This window comes from Emys orbicularis, chromosome 24, assembly GCF_028017835.1.
Source record: "Emys orbicularis isolate rEmyOrb1 chromosome 24, rEmyOrb1.hap1, whole genome shotgun sequence".
Taxonomy (NCBI): Eukaryota; Metazoa; Chordata; order Testudines; family Emydidae; genus Emys; species Emys orbicularis.
The window spans coordinates 15,310,174-15,328,874 of NC_088706.1; the positions used below are offsets into that span (position 1 = coordinate 15,310,174).

Sequence of the window (18,701 nt, forward strand, 5' to 3'; positions counted from 1 at the left end):
AGCTCCCAAGCACAACTAAGGGCTTGTCTACATGCAAACTACTATGTGGCAAGTCAAGGTGTGAATCTGTAGTGCACCGTCTTGCTGCTCAGTAACGTCCCATGTCGAGACTGCTGCAGCACACTCTGGGACTTTCACTGTGCTTGCTGTGTACCTCATTCTCAAATTGAACTTTTTCTAAAATATGAGTATTTAGTATGTTTCATCCAAGAAAATCAAGGTGGTGTTGGTGTTAGCAATAATACAGGCCTTAGTTTAAGGTGAGTAAAAATTGGCCATTCTTTATTTGGTTTGTTTTCATCTGTCAGGATCTGCAGGCATCAGAATGTGTGGGGCACACTTATTGGGGGTTGCTTGTAGTCGTCTTCATCATCCCTCCCTCTGTCTGCCCAGCCCTGCACCTTGTAGCAAAGAGGTGGTAACAGTATTGAAAAGCCACCAGGAGACATTGAGGAAGTGATGTGGTTGCCCCATAAATCCTTGGCAGAGTGCATATTTCCTCTCCACATCCCTCCTGATTGTAACTAGTCTGGAAAGCAGGACTTCCTGTCACCAAGCATTCTTGGGCCTTCGCGAGTTGGCAAATGCGGGGAATTAACTGGAAGAAGAAAGCTAATCGGATGATTTCCATCAAAGGAGCTGAAATTCCAAATGCGCTTTGAGGGAACAAAAATTCCACTTGCAAACACAACAGTGCTGTCTGAGACAGTAAGGACAATCATTAAATATCCAAAAGAAACACAATCAAAACTATCCCCAGTATTCCAGTAGGTGCTAAATAATCCTGCCTCAGACTCGGTGCAGCCTTTTGCAGCAAGGCAAATGTACACTGTGGTACTGAAGGCTACCCAAGGTAATTTGGCTGCCTCTGAAACTGGATTTGGGCTGGCAGCCATAGCTTCTGGCTCCAAGCTAAGCTTTTTGTACGTTGACTGAAGAAAGGTTCTTTCACAGTGTAACTCCTCCTAAGGTAACCTGTGACCCCCCCAACAGCCACCTGATTTAAGATGCAGATGTGGTTAGTTACCCTCATCCATCAGCAGTGGATTTATCACTGAAAAGCATTTTCTCAAAGCATTATCTTCAGAACTCCATCCCAATAGGTCTGAAAGGGCAAGTGGAAAATTCCTGCCTTCTCTCTACTTCCAGCCTGCCAGGAGTTTTCCATATGTCAGTAGTGGTTAAGATTAAGTGCCTAAGTTTCAGCATTTCTCTAGCATCTTTCGTACTGTGAACTCACAGCTCTTTACAAACATTCAGCCTTGGGCCCACTTCGCCTTCCTCGAATCCCTTTGAGGTGGGGAAGGATATTACCCCTATTTTATAGGGGAAGAGACTGAGGCACAAAGTTCAAGTGACTAACCAAAGGCCACAGAGTAAGTCAGTATCAGTCTGGAGTAGTATCCAGAAATCCTGACTCTTGGAGCTCTAACCACTGAATATACTTCCTCCTTTGCCATTATCCTACGTAGGTGTTTTGCAAAAGCAGCATCTTTGGCAAATACTTATTGGAAATGCTCTCCAGACAGAAGAGATTGCAGCCCTCTGTTTTGTTAGTGTTCTTCCATTACCCCTTGCATGGGGGTAGCTTTGCTCCCACCGGGAGAAATTTGAAACAAAAAAGTTGGAAAGAGACTGACAGGGGTGAGTTTGGGCTTCTACAGGAGACGAAGAGAGCAGAGTAGTACCAGTAATTACTTTTTAGGACCTGACCCCTTACAGCTTTCTCTATCCACTTGCTCATACAGCTTCTCTGGGCCAAGGGCCTTCTAGTCCTGTGTAGCACTCCCGCTCCTTTTTGTGTGGCTGTGCAGTTATCGTTAGGGTCTCTAAGAGAATTAGCTGCTTGGGTAGCAGAATCCGGTTTCTCCTTGTATTGGATTGAGGGCTGGCAGCTTATACTCTAAGTCACAAGCTTATGTCCTATCTGGGGTCTCTGGTGAGACAGCTTGGTGGATTTGCATTGGATTCATAGATTCTAAGGCTAGAAGGGTCCATTGTGATCATCTGGTCTGACCTCCTGTATCACACAGGCCAGAGACCTGCCCCAAAATAATTCCTAGAGCCGAGCTCGTAGAAAAACATCCAATCTGGATTTAAACATTGCCAGTGATGAAGCATCCCCCACGAGCCTGGTTAATTACTTTCACTGTTAAAAATGTATGCCTTATTTCCAGTCTGAATTTGTCTCGCTTCAGCTTCCAGCCAGTGGATCATGTTAGACCTGTCTTTGCTAGATTGAGGAGCCCAATATTAAATGTTTGTTCCGCATGCAGGGACTTGTAGACTGTAATCAAGTCATCCCTTAACTTTTGTGTTAAGCTAAATAGAATGAGCTCCTTGTGTCTATCCAGGTCATTAATAAAAATGTTAAATAGCATCAAGCCAAGAACTGATCCCTGTGGTAACCCACTGAGAGACAGCTGCTAGATGCAGTTCCAAGTCAAACACCTTGCAGAAGTCTCATCAACACTATCACCTTTATTCACTAAACTTGTAATTTCATCAGAAAAAGATATCAGGTTACACAAGATCTATTTTCCATTAACCCCTATTGACTGCATTAATTAGATTACTCTCCTTTTATTCTTTAATTGAGTCCTATACGTTACCAACAGGCCTAAGGTTATCTGGGTCATCCTCTTCACCCTTTTTAAATATCGGCACAACCTTAGCTTACTTCTAGGTTTCTGGAATTTCTCTAGGTTCCAGTACTTATTGAAAATCAACTTTAATGGTTCAGCCAGCTCCTCAGCCAGCTCTTTGAAAACTCTTGGATGCAAGTTATCTGGACCTGCTGATATTAGAAATGTCCAACTTTAGTAGCTACTGTTTAGTATCCTCCTGAGATACTAATGGAATGGAAAGTTATAATATGACTGCATCTGTTTTTTTCCCCCATATACAGAACAAGAATGTTTGATTACCTTTATTGAATGCCTTTTCTGCATTGGGCCACTGGTCAAAGTACTTTATTTTATTTTATTTCTTTTCTAGTGACTTTTGTTTGCTTAATGATACAGCAGTGCCACCTACTGGTGAAGCAGAGTACTTAAAGCAAATGACTGATTTGAAATCACTGTCTTGTTAGTCTTTAAAAGAATGTTTTTCTTTGTCCTCAGAAACGATCCCAGCCTCTGGAATTCATTGATCCACTAGCCAACAAAAAGCCTAGGATATCTCACTTGGCCTATAGAACTCAGCCCACTTTTAATGGGAAACTGAACTCCTCGAACGGGAAAGATGCACCTGCTTCTGCGGTGCAGTCGGCTGTGGCCGATTCTGTCAGCTCCGGCTCTCACTTACCAGTTCTGGAGCTTCCAAGGCCTCATGACCCCCTTTCTGATGTCAGCAGTGACCTAAGTCACAATGGCAGAGACTGTGAGAACCCAGAGGCAACTGACAGATTGACTAATACTTTGTCAACAGACTGTCCCCAAACGAGCAAACACAACTGTAGCTCACTGTATGTGAAAACAAAGAAAAAATCCAAAAAGCACAAAGAAAAAGAGAGAAAAGAGAAAAGTGAAGAAAAATGCAAAGAGGAGAAGCAGGACTGTGAACTAATCAAGAAAGGTGGCTTAAAAACGAATACCTCCAAGGGTGTCATAGGTATGTGAATTCTGAAACTCTTTGTCTGCCTGTACGAACAAATGGCTGCATGGAAAATATCGATTGTATGGTGGGTTTAGAACAGAAACAGTGTCCTGCCTATAGATCCAAGGCCAGAGACTGTATGCTAGTGAAACTCTCACTATCTCTATCTAGATCAACATATGGGCTTTTCTGTGCAGAGTATATCAAGTTTTTCCTGTTTAATTTTTTTTGTTTTATACTGTTTTGGAATCTACTTCTGATTTGTGTCAAGTTTCTCCTAATTAAATTAAAAGCCTTGTATTAGTACATGGATAGTCATTCTGGTCTGAATACCAGTTTGTCACTGATTACTTATAGCTGCCACTCTATTTCCCAACAGATTTGCATTTTCATATTGTTGATCATTGTGTTGATTTTAACTCCACAATGGAAAAACTAGTCACATCAAAGGCTTTTAATGTTGGATACAACAGAAGCTGTAGATAAACTTAACATGATACCTGTTGTTGTTGTTGTTGTTGTTAGGACTCAGACAGTATAAGCTTTCAAGCTAATAAAGTTCATTATTATATCTTGTTATTTACCTGATCTAATTTTCTCAAGGATCAACAAAGCTACCAACATCTCAAGTGTTAAAAAGAAAGAATGGAAAAAACAACCCCAATACAGTGTTTCAAAGATTACTTACTGCGTAGATTCACAGAAATTACATGGGAAAACATCTGTTGGCTAATCTAGTCCATTCACCTGCTAGTGCAGTCATGTTTCCTGTTTGCTACTACTTTGTCAAGTCTAATTTATAATGTCTCAAGTGAGATTGCTTCTACTGCAGCCATTGGAAATAGTAGTTCAAGGCTCATAGATCTGTCACTAAATTATACATTACATCCAGCCTTTTTCCTTAATTTTACCCCATTACTTCTAATTAAACTCCATTTTTAACCACACTAAATCCTCTCCACCTTTGATGCATGAGAATGCATATAGCTTCCTTTCTTTTGAGTAGAGTTTATCTTTTACAGGAGAGCATTCTATTTTTTACTTGTATTTGGGCTTTAACACAATGTAACTGTTTTTGATAAAGGGACACACTTGTTTTAGAGAACGAACTTCCAGTTCAATATGGGGTGAACTCAATCGAGAAGATATTAAATCTCATGATTTCCCGTCCTAGCCAGAGCAGTTCATGTACACAGGATCTGATTGCTGACAAGTGATTTCAACTGCTCTTGTGTAGGCTGTTCTGACCATTATAAATGGGGGAGGTTTTGGTACTTCAGGATGCTTTCCATTAATACATCAAACCTCATTTTACAATTTGATCTTATTTACTGTGAGTCTCACTTTTCTGTGAATTTCTTCTCTTCCTGTTGTTTTTGTCTGTGTGACTGTCTTAATTTTTGGCATAAGTCATGCAGGAAATACATGCTGTTTTCCTGATGCTTCTTGTTCAGTAGCAAAATATTGCAAAATTTTCTTTCTGTCTGTCTTAATGAGCTACTGACACTTTAAAAATCCCAAACCAGAAAGTAAGGTAGAAAAGTGGTAAAACAGCAGTTTTGCAGTTCTGACTTGTTGCTGTATTAATGGGAACTGGGCTTAGGTATTTCTTCTTCACTTGTCCCACATGTATCATCTATACATTAATAAAGTAACTTATTTTCTGCAATTCCTAGCAGTGCTCCAAGTGATTGGAGATTATAAGTAATCATAAACAAACTGTAGTAGGTGATGCATAGATTCAGCCTTGTAACTGGTTGGGTAAATCTAGCTAGGTTCACCTCCACGCCTCCCAGATGCTTTGTATAGAAGTTGAGTTTGTCCTTGCAGACTATTACTAGTTCTGTTTTAGCTGGAGATGAAGACCACATCAGGGTCTCCTGAGTTAGACAGTAGGTGCCACTCAGGGGCAAAATGAACCTCCGTTGATTTATTTTTCTCTCCTCTCTGCTTTACTTCTTACCCTTGTCCCAAATAGTCCTTCACTTCACTAACCCATACTCAGGTAGGTAAGTAATTTGGTGGGGAGGACTGTCTCCGCTCACCATCAGAAATCAAGATTGCTGAACTCCTGCTGATAGTTCTTCTGCCCCCTTCCTGTTTCTGGTACGCTTTCCTTCGCCTTAGGGAAGTCTTGATACAACCTCCGACAGGAATGTATCTTAAAAGGGAAAATTGGGGCAGCTCATCCTAGGACTGGATTTATTACTTCAGACGTAGCTGTGGGGTAACTACTCCAGAGGAATTTTATGGGGGATGAAAACGCCAAAGTAATTGTAGCTGATGCTATAAATGTGGGTCTTGGGGAATATGCTACCATTCCTATGTAACTCATTTCTGTATTACAAGATCAATATATAGTCAAGATTCTACTTGCTTTGCTGACTCATTTGCTTTGAATCACATTGTCCTTCTCCAAAATAGGATGAGTACACCCTCAGTTCTGTGGCTTTGAAGCCACCCCCATTTGCCTCTGCAACTTGCTTCTTCCTCTCAGACTGCAGCTGACTTCCTAGTAGGGCCAATCAGAGCATTGCACACTTCTCACCTTTCAAGTTAATTTCCCACTGCTTATGGGGTATCCTCCCCTGCCGTGGTCATAAGAACATAGCCATATCGCATGCCAGTGGCCAGATGCTTCAGAGGGAAAGAACAGCAGAGAGCAGTTTTGAGTGACCAGTGACCAGTTACTGATCCATGAGAGGATAACTTATCCCATGACTGCTTGATTTGCTTAAGAGCCTTTGCTGAGGAACCTTGTCAAAGGCATTCTGAAAGTCCAAGTACATTGTTTTGACTGGATTGCCCTTGTCCACATGCTTGTTGTCTCCCTCAGAGAATTCTAATAGATTGGTGAGGCATGATTTCCCTTTACAAAAGCTGTGTTGACTCTTCCACAACAAATTGTGTTCATCTGTATGTCTGATCATTCTGTTCTTTACTGTAGTTTCAACCAATTTGCTTGGTACTGAAATTAACAATATCGGCGGCCTGTAATTGCTAGGACCACCTCTGGAGCCGTCTTTACAAATAGGTGTTATATTAGCTACCCTCCACTTACCTGGTACAGAGACTGATTTAAGTGGTAGGTTACATACCATAGTTAGTAGTTCTGCAATTTCACATTTGAGTTCCTTCACAACTCTTAGGTGAAAATTATCTGGTCCTGGTGACTTATTACTGTTTAATTTATTAATTTGTTCCAAAACCTCCTCTAATGACACCTCAATCTGGGACAGTTCCTCAGATTTGTCACCTGAAAGGAATAGTTATGTGTTCAGCTCAGATTGAAGTCAAGTCTACCTTGGACCTAAATCTTATGCCTGCCAAGATCTGGTGCCATTCTCTTACCCCAAGAAAACCTTATAGGATTTTTAGGTGATGTCTACACTGGCAATTGAACGACAAAACTTTTGTCTTTCAGAGGTGTTATCCCCCCTCCCCCGAAACACAAGTTTTGCTGTGACGAGTGCCAGTATGAGCAGCGCATTGTCGGCAGAAACGCTCTTCTGCCAACAACGCAAACGCTGCTTGTGGGGGGGTGGAAGTTTTTTGTTGGGCAGAGAGCCGACAAACAGCGGCCACACTGCACGCCTTTTAGCGGCATGGCTGTAGCGACACAACCGTGTTGCTAAAAGCTTTCTGGAATAGGGAGTGCTTCCTGTTGTGCTCTGTGTGTGGATGGCCTACTCCGTAGACATGCATGAATAACAGCAGGCGTTTGCTTTATGAAGCCATACGTCTCTAAATGCAGTGTTGAACATATCCCTTCATCCCATTCTGACATGTAAAACTTCCTCCAGGAATCTATAGTGTGAATAGCAGTAAAGCATGTAGCATAGAACAGAAGGGGAAATAATTATACTCTGCTCAACTTTCTGATCTGCCCATCTGGACGGCATTCATTTGTTTTGCAGTTCACTAGTGCTGGGATTAGTACGTTATCCCTGCTGGGTGGCATGCAGCAATATTTACGAACCAGTTAAATTGAGATGTTTTTGCTGCTCAACACATTTGCAAATAGATGAATATTAGCTAAATCTTGCAATTCCAGCCATCTCATAATGTTGATACACTCTGCCTTTGGTCTGTTAAAACTAGAACCACAAATCCTTTTCTATCTAGGAAAATGCATTTTGTAAATGGGGTATGAAGTTGGACTTTTGCATCAGCCCTACATCTTACAAAGGTATGTTTAGCTAATGTGGGTTTTTATTTTTTGCAGGTTTAAATGGAACATGCAATAATTCTAGTGTACCAACATCAACTTCGGAAATGCCAGATTATTTATTGTAAGTATCTTCATTGTATCATTACCTTGGGATCCAATTCCAAACTATCCATCAAAACCAGCTAGTGACTAAGACATAACTAACTCAGTTATTTTCTGATTTCTATGTTAGAACTCTGTAAAAAATATTTAAAAAACCAAACACAAACCCAGGTATTGAATCCAAATTCACAAACGTATGGCCTTAAACTCCAACTACGTTTTACGGCTGGTTCTTCCTCCCCTCCGCCCCCAAATTCAAGGCTGTTTTCCCTGTAGTGGTTGATTACACCTACCCCATAAATAGCAATATCTAATTGTCAAAGCCCTTGAAACACATTAATCCTGACAACCCGTTTGGAGGTCGGTAAACAAGATCCTGTTTTATAGATGGAGACCTTGAGAGGAAATAACTTGCTCAGTATTAGACAGAAGTCAGTCACTCTCCCAGCAGTACTCTGGATTCTTAGGGTGTATCTGAAAGATCATCTTGTTGCAAGGGAAACCCTGTACTCGGAGTTGGATGGGGAAGTGAGAAACTGCTTTTTTAAATGTTTGCTGTTAAGTGTCTTTATCTGTAATGTTTTAGTGTTCACAAATATTGCTAATGATTTTAGTATCAGTCCACTTTTAAGCCAGGAACCTGTTTGTTCAATCAGTGTTAAATATGGCTCTCTAGATCCTTTGTCCAGTCATTGACTGAATCTGATATGAGATTTTATTTTTGCTGGTATCCTTGCTGTGTGGGTGGTGAGGATAGTGAGGTTCTATCTCCCTTTGTTTTAGTGACATCTGACCTGTTGTGTGACCTGCTCACAAGTCTTTGTGGTGGTGTGTGGGTGAAAGATGGCTCCAGATGGGAAGTTAATGGATAGTTGAATTAGGTGGGGAAAAGCAGCACGCTAGCAGGCTCAGAATACCAGGTCGGGTTACTCCTCATAGGAAGGGTAATCCCTGGGTTATGGTGCCTTAGACTCCTTTTTTAATCAAATCCCCCTGACTCCCATTAAGCAGTACTTGTTGCTATGGGTAACTCACATCCCTTCTACTTGAGTTTTTGGTATCAGAGGGGTAGCCGTGTTAGTCTGGATCTGTAAACAGCAACAAAGAGTCAGATGTCTGACGAAGTGGGTATTCACCCACGAAAGCTTATGCTCCAATACGTCTGTTAGTCTATAAGGTGCCACAGGACTCTTTGTCGCTTGAGTTTTTGGCTGCTTCAAGCCAGATCTGTTTGTAAATAAAACTCCACACTTTCTGCTGTTGTGAAATGTCACTCAGATCTGGCACATATACCCCTGAATCGGGCAAGGTAGTCCTGCCAGCCCTCTTCTAGCCTCATTGGGTCCATTTTGGGGTACCCAGGGATCATGCAGCCTTGTGTTTCATGAAGAGGTGGAGAGGAGGGCATCCTTTATTCTGCTTGCAATGCAAAAATGGCCAGTCACAGCTTGGTGTATTAGAGGGTATGACTGTTTCCCGTGCTCTAATCAAAGTGGTGGTTTTATTGGTGTATAGGGGACTTCACAACTGAGTTCTTTGAGCGGATGTTGGCACTGCTGTTGAAGGAATTGAGGACTGTTTGAGTGCAGCATGCATGTAAGATGTTACCTCTGATAGGCCACCATGTCTTTCTAGAGTGAGGAATCCTTGGGGGTTATACCCAGAGAGAGAAAACACCTGAGCTGCCAGCCATATACTCAACCTTGTCTTTGGGTCTGATTTAAATGTTTGATATTTGAGTCATTGAGTAGTCTGACCATCACCCCATGTGCCTGATACAGATGTGAAACCTTACATCTGAGTGCCATTTTCTCATTGCATGGCACTAATGCATACTATAGATATTTGCAACGTACACTCATCTCCAGCAAGCATCTGACTTCCTCTTCCAACCGGGATGTTGACCAGCTCAGTGCCTGACGGTTATTAGCTGGTGGAAACGACCATCAGCTTGGTGGTTTCTTGACCCATATTGGTGGCTTCTTTTGCCTGAGGTCACTGTGGCTTAAGTTTCCAGAAATCAAACCAGTCAGGCTCTGATGAGATGGCCAGGGTGCATCACTGGAGCCGCCTCCTTGTTTGTGCAATAAGTTTGTGTCAATTCAGAAAGACAAGGGTGAGGTGGTAATGCTGATTGGACCAGCTTTTGCTGATGAGAGAGACAAGCTTTCCAGCTACATAGAGCTCTTCCTCAGGTCTGGGAAAGGAACTTCCAGCATCACAGCTGGAACAGATAGAATATGTGCTAAGTATTTATGCTAAACTAAGGGACCATTCAAGGTGAAGTGGCCCGTTAACATCCCTGTATCATAGGACAAAAACAGGGGTGGGGGGTTAGTAGTTACAGGTCGTTGTAATAAGCCATAAATCCAGTGTCTTTATTAAGACCATGATTTTAAGGCTGTCTACACTGCAAACCTCACAGCAGCACAGCTATGCTGCTGTGAGCTCTCCTGCATCATCGCTCTGTGCCGACGGGACAGAGCTCTCCTGTCGGCATCATTCAACCACCCCAACGAGCGGCGGTAGCTGTGTTGGCGGGAGAGCCTCTCCTGCTGACGTAGCACTGTCCACCCCGGTCGGTGAAACTTATGTCAGTCAGGTGTATTTTTTATTTATTTTTTTTCACATCCCGACTGACAAAAGTTTTACTAACAAAACTGCTAGTGTAGACACTGCCTTAGTACCCAGCAGCTTATGAAGTTAAGTTCCCAGGCTCATCTTTTGAAAATGTTGAGGGTGAGGATTGATAGCTCAGGTATGGAGTGATCGCTTTGTGTCATCTCTCCTATGCAGTCTGGTGGTCAATAGCCCAGTAAAACCACAACTTTGCAGCACAGAGAACAGTCGTATCCGCTAATAAACTGATATGTAGCTGGGACACTCGGAGTACCTTTCCCAGCCCCGAGGAAGAGCTCTGTAGCTGGAACGCTTGTCTCTCACCGACAGAAGTTGGTCCAATAAACGATATTACTTCACCCACCTTGTGTCTCTCATTCTGGGACCAACGTGGCTATCACAACACTGCATACGACATACATGTCAATTCAGTCACTTTAGTGGTGCATCTTAATAAATTAGGCTCCCTTTAATACAGAGCGGTAATAGTTCAGAGTCCTTCACTCTGTTCTCCTTCAGTCACTCAAGACCTGTGTTAGCCTGGCAGATCTCCAGCCCCCCTGTCACTGCTGCAAAGAGTAAGGTGAGAGATTGGTGGTGTCACCTATGGTAAACTTGTTAAAGCAGATGTGAGGTCAAACATGGAGATGAAAAGGGAAGAGTGATCCCTTATATTGGACTAGTTAGAAGGTGCCCTGCTGAAAGTCAGGTTAATTGCGTTTGATTAAACTGAATGGCTTTTAAATGACCTACGAGATGTCCCTTTGGATATGCATGGGCACTCTGTGTGTTCGGTTTGTGCAAGGTATTTTCAGAAGGTGAAGAGGGGATATGTCCCCTTTTTTAATATGGGAAGTGCTGTGCAGTCCCCAGACCAATGGGGGCCCAGTGCTGACTGAGGCGTCCAGGTGCTGTTGCAATGCAAATAACACTGTTTGTCCTGGAAGGCAAGAACTTGCCAGACCTGCTTCTTTGAACTGCAGTAACATTGCTGCTTGAAAAGAGACATTTGTTGTAAACTGCTGTTTAAACTCTGTTCCTTTCAGAAAATATGCATCCATTTCCTCTTTGGAGCAGCGTCAGAGTTATAAGAATGACTTCAATGCGGAGTACAATGAGTACAGAGACTTGCACGCCCGGATAGAGAGGATAACTCGACGGTTCACCCAGTTAGATTCCCAGCTGAAGCAGCTTTCGCAGGGCTCTGAAGAATATAAGGTATAAGCAGGAATATCTGTTTGAAAACCTAACCCTGCCGCTCACAGAGCTGTGGTTTGGTTGTAGTTCACATGGCCTTCTTGTTGGGGTGTCTTGGGAGGACTTACATCAGGCACTGGGTGACTGTATTAAATGCACTGTACACAGCCCAGAACTGATGGAGGCAGAGCGTTCATGCAGCTGACAGCTTTTCAGGCTGTTTGTACAACAGCCCTGTGTTCTTTCAGTTGAAACACACATTGTGGTACTTGTTGACAACGAGCAGCCTCACTGAGACAATTGGTGTCCCCAGCCAAATCCTGCTGTATATCATTACATTAGTATATCATCCTCGCCAGAAAAATATTTCACCCATATGAGAGCTTATTAAAGATGGAAAGCGAGCTAATATGGGGTCATCTGTTTCTCCTGACGCTTTGATCTTAATAGTAGAGTATTATTCAACCTGTCAGACTGTTTTTAAGAGCTTTAACTATTCATTAGCTTGAGAAAATAAATTTCACTGAGGATAATACTGTTCTTTACGGAGCACTTCTTGTACTGCTCCAATGTCCTTCACCTCCCCTGAAATACCCTTTGTTTCGCTGTTGCTTTTCTTGGGAAAGCAATATTATTCAACACTCGTCAGTGGAGGAAAGTTAAGCTACTTGCAGAGTAGACTAGGTAGCTCGCCTCAAGAACTGCATTCTGGGGGCCTGATCCTTCCAGCACTTGCTGTCGGTGTAACCATTGCCAGGGTGAGTCATTGAAGCCAATGAAACCACTCGCAGTAAAACGCACAGTAACTGTTGAAGGGGTCAGGCCCTTGTTTTGGATCAACTAATTGTTGGGCAGCTGTACCTATTTCAGGCTTTGTCCCTGCCACATCTCCTCCACTAAACCATAGCTGCTTTTTTCCCTTTTGATATTGAACAGCCAACTCTTTTATGTGAATGCAAATATGCATTTTTATTTATTTATTTATTTTGCCATTAAGTTAGCATACCTCCTGTACACTGTAGTGGAAATTCTCAACTGGCCACTTTTCAATTTGGAAAGGGCCACGATGACCTAAAACACACCAAAATAATTCCAGGTGCAAGAAACTGGGGGGGGGGGGGGGGGGGGAAATATACAGTAATTCTTTCCATGTGATAGTTTGATAAACAGCGCCCTCTGGGAAAGAGGTCAGGGTCTCACTTGACTCAACTTTGAATAGTCAAAGTGCCACTCACTAAAGTAGGTTCCAGTTGTATTGTTTTTATAGAAACAAAGAACTTGATGATGTCCTTTCTTTTTCAGACTATCCATGATCAAATTTTACAGGAATATCGTAAAATCAAAAAGGTGAGTGAAAACTCTCAGCCACAAACGAAAATAATCCCTTTCTCCACTTAGCAGGGACAAGGTTTAGCTTATGTGATTTGTCTGGTTGCAATTTGTCAGGAAGGAAAGGGCTCCCTCTGCTGGTTAGATGGGGCTCAATGGCTGAGGCAAGGCCCTTCAGTGAGATGTGTTAGTCAGCACTTCGTCTGTGTTAGAATCATAGAATATCAGGGTTGGAAGGGACCTCAGGAGGTATCTAGTCCAACCCCCTGCTCAAAGCAGGACCAATCCCCAAACAGATCAGATTTTTGCCCCAGATCCCTACATGGCCCCCTGGAATGAGTTACGTTTCTGTGTTAGTGCCTGGGATAGCAAAAGGGCACCTCTGAGGCTTTGAGGTGCACAGCCTGAGTGACAGTTATTGGGGTCCCCCTTGTTGTGTGGTGTCACTGGCATTTCTCAATGCATGAGGATATAACTACGTTCAAAGTGGCTACTAATACAGATGGACTGGCCATTAAAATCCTCCACTGAGGATAATGGCCTGTTGGTTTTATTCTTTGTGTAGCACCTGTAGTGTTTTATGTGCCTCAGACATGTAAAACAACATGGTCCCTGCCCCGAGGGCTTGTAGTCTAGATAGGTGAGGTAGAAATGCAGGGGGGCAGCGAGCCAAGCGGTGAGCAGTGACGTGGGGTGCACCTCGAACCACTGTGGTTTTTCTTTTATCAGATTTTTAGTTTGTGAAAGGGATACTGAGCCCTCCCTTAGCTGAGGAGTTGGTGGGCTTTGTGAAGTGAGTTTCTGGGGCACTCCCCCCTGCGCTCCACTTCCCTTTTAGAAGAATCCCGTGGTTCAGCTCCGAGGCGGGGAGGGAGAGCAGAGCTGGCGGGCTGCAGATAAAGCTGTTGTGCCATTGCTTGATAGCCTATCTACACAGGTGACCTTTGTGTCCCCTTTGGGGCCTTGTGGAAGAGGCCCTCACATCCCCCTTTGTTAGCTAATACATAGGTTAGGGGCATTGCACGTCATTGTAACCAGCATGGGGGCAGGTATGGTAACTGAATGTGTTGTGCTCTTCCCACAATGCTGTTCCCTTCTGCTCACTCGTGTCAAGGTGTATATCCCACAATACCCTGCACAGCACAACTCAGCACTTGGCCTAGGCAGATCTGGAACGTGTCAGAAACCAGACCACGTGAATGTCATGCCCTCAGCTTGAGAGGTGTCTTCCCAGCCCCTAGCACTTGGACTGTGGTGTCCGGTGAAGGAGATAAAGGAAGGTGCAGAACAAGTTAACGAACGAATAGGTTGGATCTTAAGTGACACACACACAGTGTTTTTAACTTGTACATAGCCCTACTAAAAAATATGATGAATATGAATGCATACTTCCGGCAATACCCTCTGTGTAAGGTGAACTACAGGCTGCAAAAAACAGGTTCATGGAGGCGCTCTTTTGTATTGTGCTGCTTTGCCTTTAGACAATAAATTGGCTGAGCTTGGTTATTTGGTCACTTGCAGTTTGATATTAAAATTTTTCAAGTGTAGTCAAAATCTGGCTATTCTAGCAATACCCTACTTAGCGTTCCTAATTCAGGGGCTGGGGGCCCCAGTTACAGAACAGACACCGAGGCCTATATCCTTGCACTGTTAGGAGGGGCATCATCTTAATCGAAACGAAGTCTGGTTGCATTTCTAAGGTTCTGTTGATAGTTTTATAAGGGTTTAATGTTATAAGCACGTTACATTTATAACGGTGTGTTGTAGATGGTAATATAACAACCTATTATAACCTGTAACAATTAACCATTTCTTGCAATGTCTATTAATCAAACTTTTTATAAGTAATATAAAGTGACTCAAAAGTAATGGGCACCTCTTTCCCCTTCCATCCCCCAGTGGTGGGGGGAGTTCACTCCCGAGCTTCACTCATGAGAAACGTACAAATTGCTGGCCTGTGCCCTCCCAGACCTGCAACACCCAACCTGCTAGGATACACACTGCAGTACCTGCCCTTGCCTAACCCTAACCTCATGAAGGAAGGGGGACTTATAGCTATCTCCCACTTAAAGGGGATGTTTTGCTTTTTTACTGGAGTTACCCTGCTCAGAACAGCTTTCCAATTTTAGATTGAGGGTGGGTTGAGGAATAGAACTGGTCCACACAATCCAGGACCAGCACCGTTTGCTGTAACCTGGCAACAACAAATCCAAGTGCCTTTTTAAGGGAGGAGGAAAGATCTTCCTGATGAAGAAACTTAATTGGATGGTAAAAGTATTAAGCTAATCAGTGACTGTCCATCCAGCAAAGGAACCAAACTTCAGTGCCTACTGTTAACTAGCATCAATATGGTTTGCATTTTGGGGCTGTCTGACCCACTCTATCTGTGATGTGTGTTATGATAGAACTGGAGAACTATTAACATCGGTAATTGTATCTTCCTTTTCCTTGCAGACAAACCCTAATTACAGCCAAGAAAAAAATCGCTGCGAATACCTCCACAACAAACTGGCTCATATAAAAAAACTGATAGCAGAGTATGACCAACAGCAGTTTTAGTCTTGGCACTAATATCTGGACTGGGTAGTGCAAAAAAAATTCACTTGGATGTTAGTTTCCTTTATACAACAAAAAAAGTTAATTCCTTTCAGAGCCAAGCACGAAGTCCTCGTGGTGGAAGAACTTGGAGATGATGATGACGCGGAGTCTGTCACGCCAGTGTCTGAGCCAAGTAGTGAAACCAGTGCCTGGCGTAGTCCTCTCCAGTTTTACCCTCTCTGAATGTTGGAAAGGAAAATAAAGGAAAATCTGCTTCTTTGAAGCCAGCTTTTGACACTTAAGGGAAAACTCGCCTAAAGTGAATAAAACTCCCAAAGGTAAAGAATCAATTGTTTTCATGGATAAAGTTTGGAATGAAGTTTAGTTATCGCTGGCCCAGCTCTTGCCATGTTGCATATTCTGTTCTGCAGATGGTGAGGAACTGGAATGCTGCTAAGTTACCTCCTTCTCTGGCACCTGCAATGTTGATATGCAAGCTGTCTGCGCTACATGGCACCATGTTAAATACTCAATTTCCCAGAACTCTCCTTGTTTGTTCCTGTTTGTCATCTTCTCCAGTTTGTGCTCTCCTGGAGGTGGCGGTGTCAGCAGGAGAGAAACTGCCCAGGAATCTGCACCGAATGCTTTGTCCGATGCAGACTTTTGGATTCTTCATATATGAAATCTCTTATCCAGCTTGTGCATTTGGAAACAATCGGCGTAAACTTTGCCATGGCTTCTCCCGTGTGCACAATTCAGTCAGCCTGCATTATACTTCATATACCAAGGCCAGGGAGACTGAGACCTGTCTGTCTTTTGACTTTTATAGTTTTATACCAAGACAGCCAATTTTATTAATTGCTAATGAGACTGTGGTCTATTTTTCTATATATATATATATATATATCTCTATATATATATAAAAAGAAGCATCTTTTCTAAAATTGTGCCTCCCTTTTCCTTTTAGGCCAAGTGTTTCAGAACCTTCCCTGTCTTATAACTGCAGTATTACTAATGCTCATTGGATAATTACCCAGAGAAGTTATTTTGTTGTTTCTAATGGGATAAAAAAGGATTTGGTGGGGTGGGGGAGGGCGATGCTTTCTTGTTCTGTGTTCTGCACATTTCCAAAGAAGCAGCAGCAGAGAATCCAAACGCTCAGAACAGGAACCGGAAGAGAGAAATTTGAGAGAAGTAAGGTAGCATGTCCAGTGCGGGTCACTTACACTCTTGTGCTTTGTCCAACCCTTTCCTCTGGATTTTTGGACTTGAAGGGAATACTTTAGAACATGGCCGAGGCGTGAGGAACTCAGCAAAAAGCACAAAGGTGCCCTTTAGCTCTGTGTTTTTTACCTTTAATCCTGCCAGCCTGTGTGATTTTACTCGCTCCCGCTTCCATTTTATCTTCCAAACAGCAGAGGTTTTATTTCGTTCCCAGTAGTGGCTCCTTGCATCAGGAGAATGTGATCCTTTTTGAGAGAGTAAAATGGCAGAGTCATGTCATCAGGAATGAGGAGGGGGGACTAGTTCTTCTCTGACTAGGTTCTGTTTTGTGTTTTGCTGTCCAAGAAAATGTGCGTCCATCTGAAATAATTCCATTCTAGCTGGACTCTATTGCTGCTAGTTTAATAGGCTTGTGCTCCAAAACCTCTCACCATTTGTCGTCTTAAAAGGCCCTTGTTCAAGGTGTAGATAGTTTTAAAGTGTCAGTTTCTCTTTCCTGCCTAGTCCTCCAACACCAGTGGGATCACTGATGCTACCCTAGTTTGCTCCCACGGGGATCTGACTTAGTGCTAACGGGAGCCATTTGCATATACCGCTATGCTGGGTCTGGTACAGGGGTTCTGCAGCTGTGATCCATGACTAGCCAGTGGCCAGTTACAATTTGCAGACTAGCAGGAGGGCCTCATGTGTTTTCAAAACCAAGCAGTAAAGGGTTAGTAAGAAGCTGGGAGGGCAAGGAGGCTCTCACAGAGGTCTGCAGAATGACTTGGTGGAAGAACCCAGTGTTTGTGGGAGTGAAGTCCTAGAAACAGCTGAAGTTTTAAGGAAAATGTTGGTGTCTTTGCTTCCCCTACCCACAGAGCAGACTAACGTTCCGTGGGGGAGGAGAGCAGGGGAAGGTTATTCTTGTCTCGTGGACATAAGTAGCAGTCTTCAGAACATCTCCTGCCCCATTGGGGCTTCCAGTGGATAGGGAAAGCTGAAAAATATGGATGATTTAAAGTGAAAAGCTTTTGTCAAATGAGTTTTCTCTTGATGTTACACGCATGAGTTCCCCCTCACCCCCAACAGCAAGTGGTGGTTTCATGGGAATATCAGAAACAAAGGACGTCCATTTTTCCTTGTATGAGCTCAAATCCTGCTAAAAACATAGGCGATCTGAAACAGCTTTGATCCGACAGACTTTCTGTGGCTGTGAGTCGCATCAAGATCTATTTTATTAGAGCATCAGTGATCTGTTTTGTTCCAGCTGTGGTTAATGTGGGGGGTTACATTGCTCTGCTATTGGGCTCCCTTTTCACCTTGTTTGTGTACTTCTTACTGTTGTCAGCAGAGATCTCTGGGCATGTTGTGAGGATTCACAATGCAAGGCCCGAAAAGCAACTTTGTATTGCTGTAGGCAGCTTTGCTAGCCGGCAGTTGTGGGAATCCAGCATTTTCTGGTGGCAGCACTAAATCTGTGTAAACCCTCTGCCAGAAGGCAGCATCATGACTTCAGGATGCAAACAGCAACATTCTACCAGACGATGCAAGCAGTTGGGCTTGAAAGAGTTTTTTCGTCAGTGGCTTTCAGATTGGTGGTCTAATCTGTAGCACAAACTACATTTATCAGCCAACATGTTTTTTTAGCAAAAGAAACACAAAGTATGCTTCCTCTTGAAAACGCAAGGAACCACAAAACTCCAAATGGCAGAAAAGGGCATCAGTTATGAACCAAGATAAATAAATTCTTCCATGGAAACACGTCTCATTCTGATCCTTAATATTTTGAAAGGGTTTTTTGGAAATTTTTTTTTTTTTGAGGGAAGTAGAGATGGATCTCAGTCTTTATACATCTGCTATAAAATATTTTTGCAAACAGTTGTATACAAAGATGTATTATGTACATTTACATGTATATTCTGGAACTTCTAGAATCCGAATA

General features: G+C 42.9%; 1 protein-coding gene across 1 annotated transcript in view; it reads left to right on the forward strand.

The window, feature by feature from the left end:
* Window positions 1-16,051, forward strand: part of ELL (elongation factor for RNA polymerase II) — an 85,038-nt gene extending 68,987 nt beyond the window's left edge. Inside the window, exons 8-12 of the mRNA XM_065422086.1 lie at window positions 3,123-3,612; window positions 7,823-7,889; window positions 11,536-11,707; window positions 12,989-13,033; window positions 15,470-16,051. Of these exons, the coding sequence (XP_065278158.1) occupies window positions 3,123-3,612; window positions 7,823-7,889; window positions 11,536-11,707; window positions 12,989-13,033; window positions 15,470-15,574 (879 nt within the window). The 3' untranslated portion in view covers window positions 15,575-16,051. The remainder of the gene's footprint in view (window positions 1-3,122; window positions 3,613-7,822; window positions 7,890-11,535; window positions 11,708-12,988; window positions 13,034-15,469) is intronic.
* The last annotated feature ends 2,650 nt before the right edge of the window (window positions 16,052-18,701 follow it).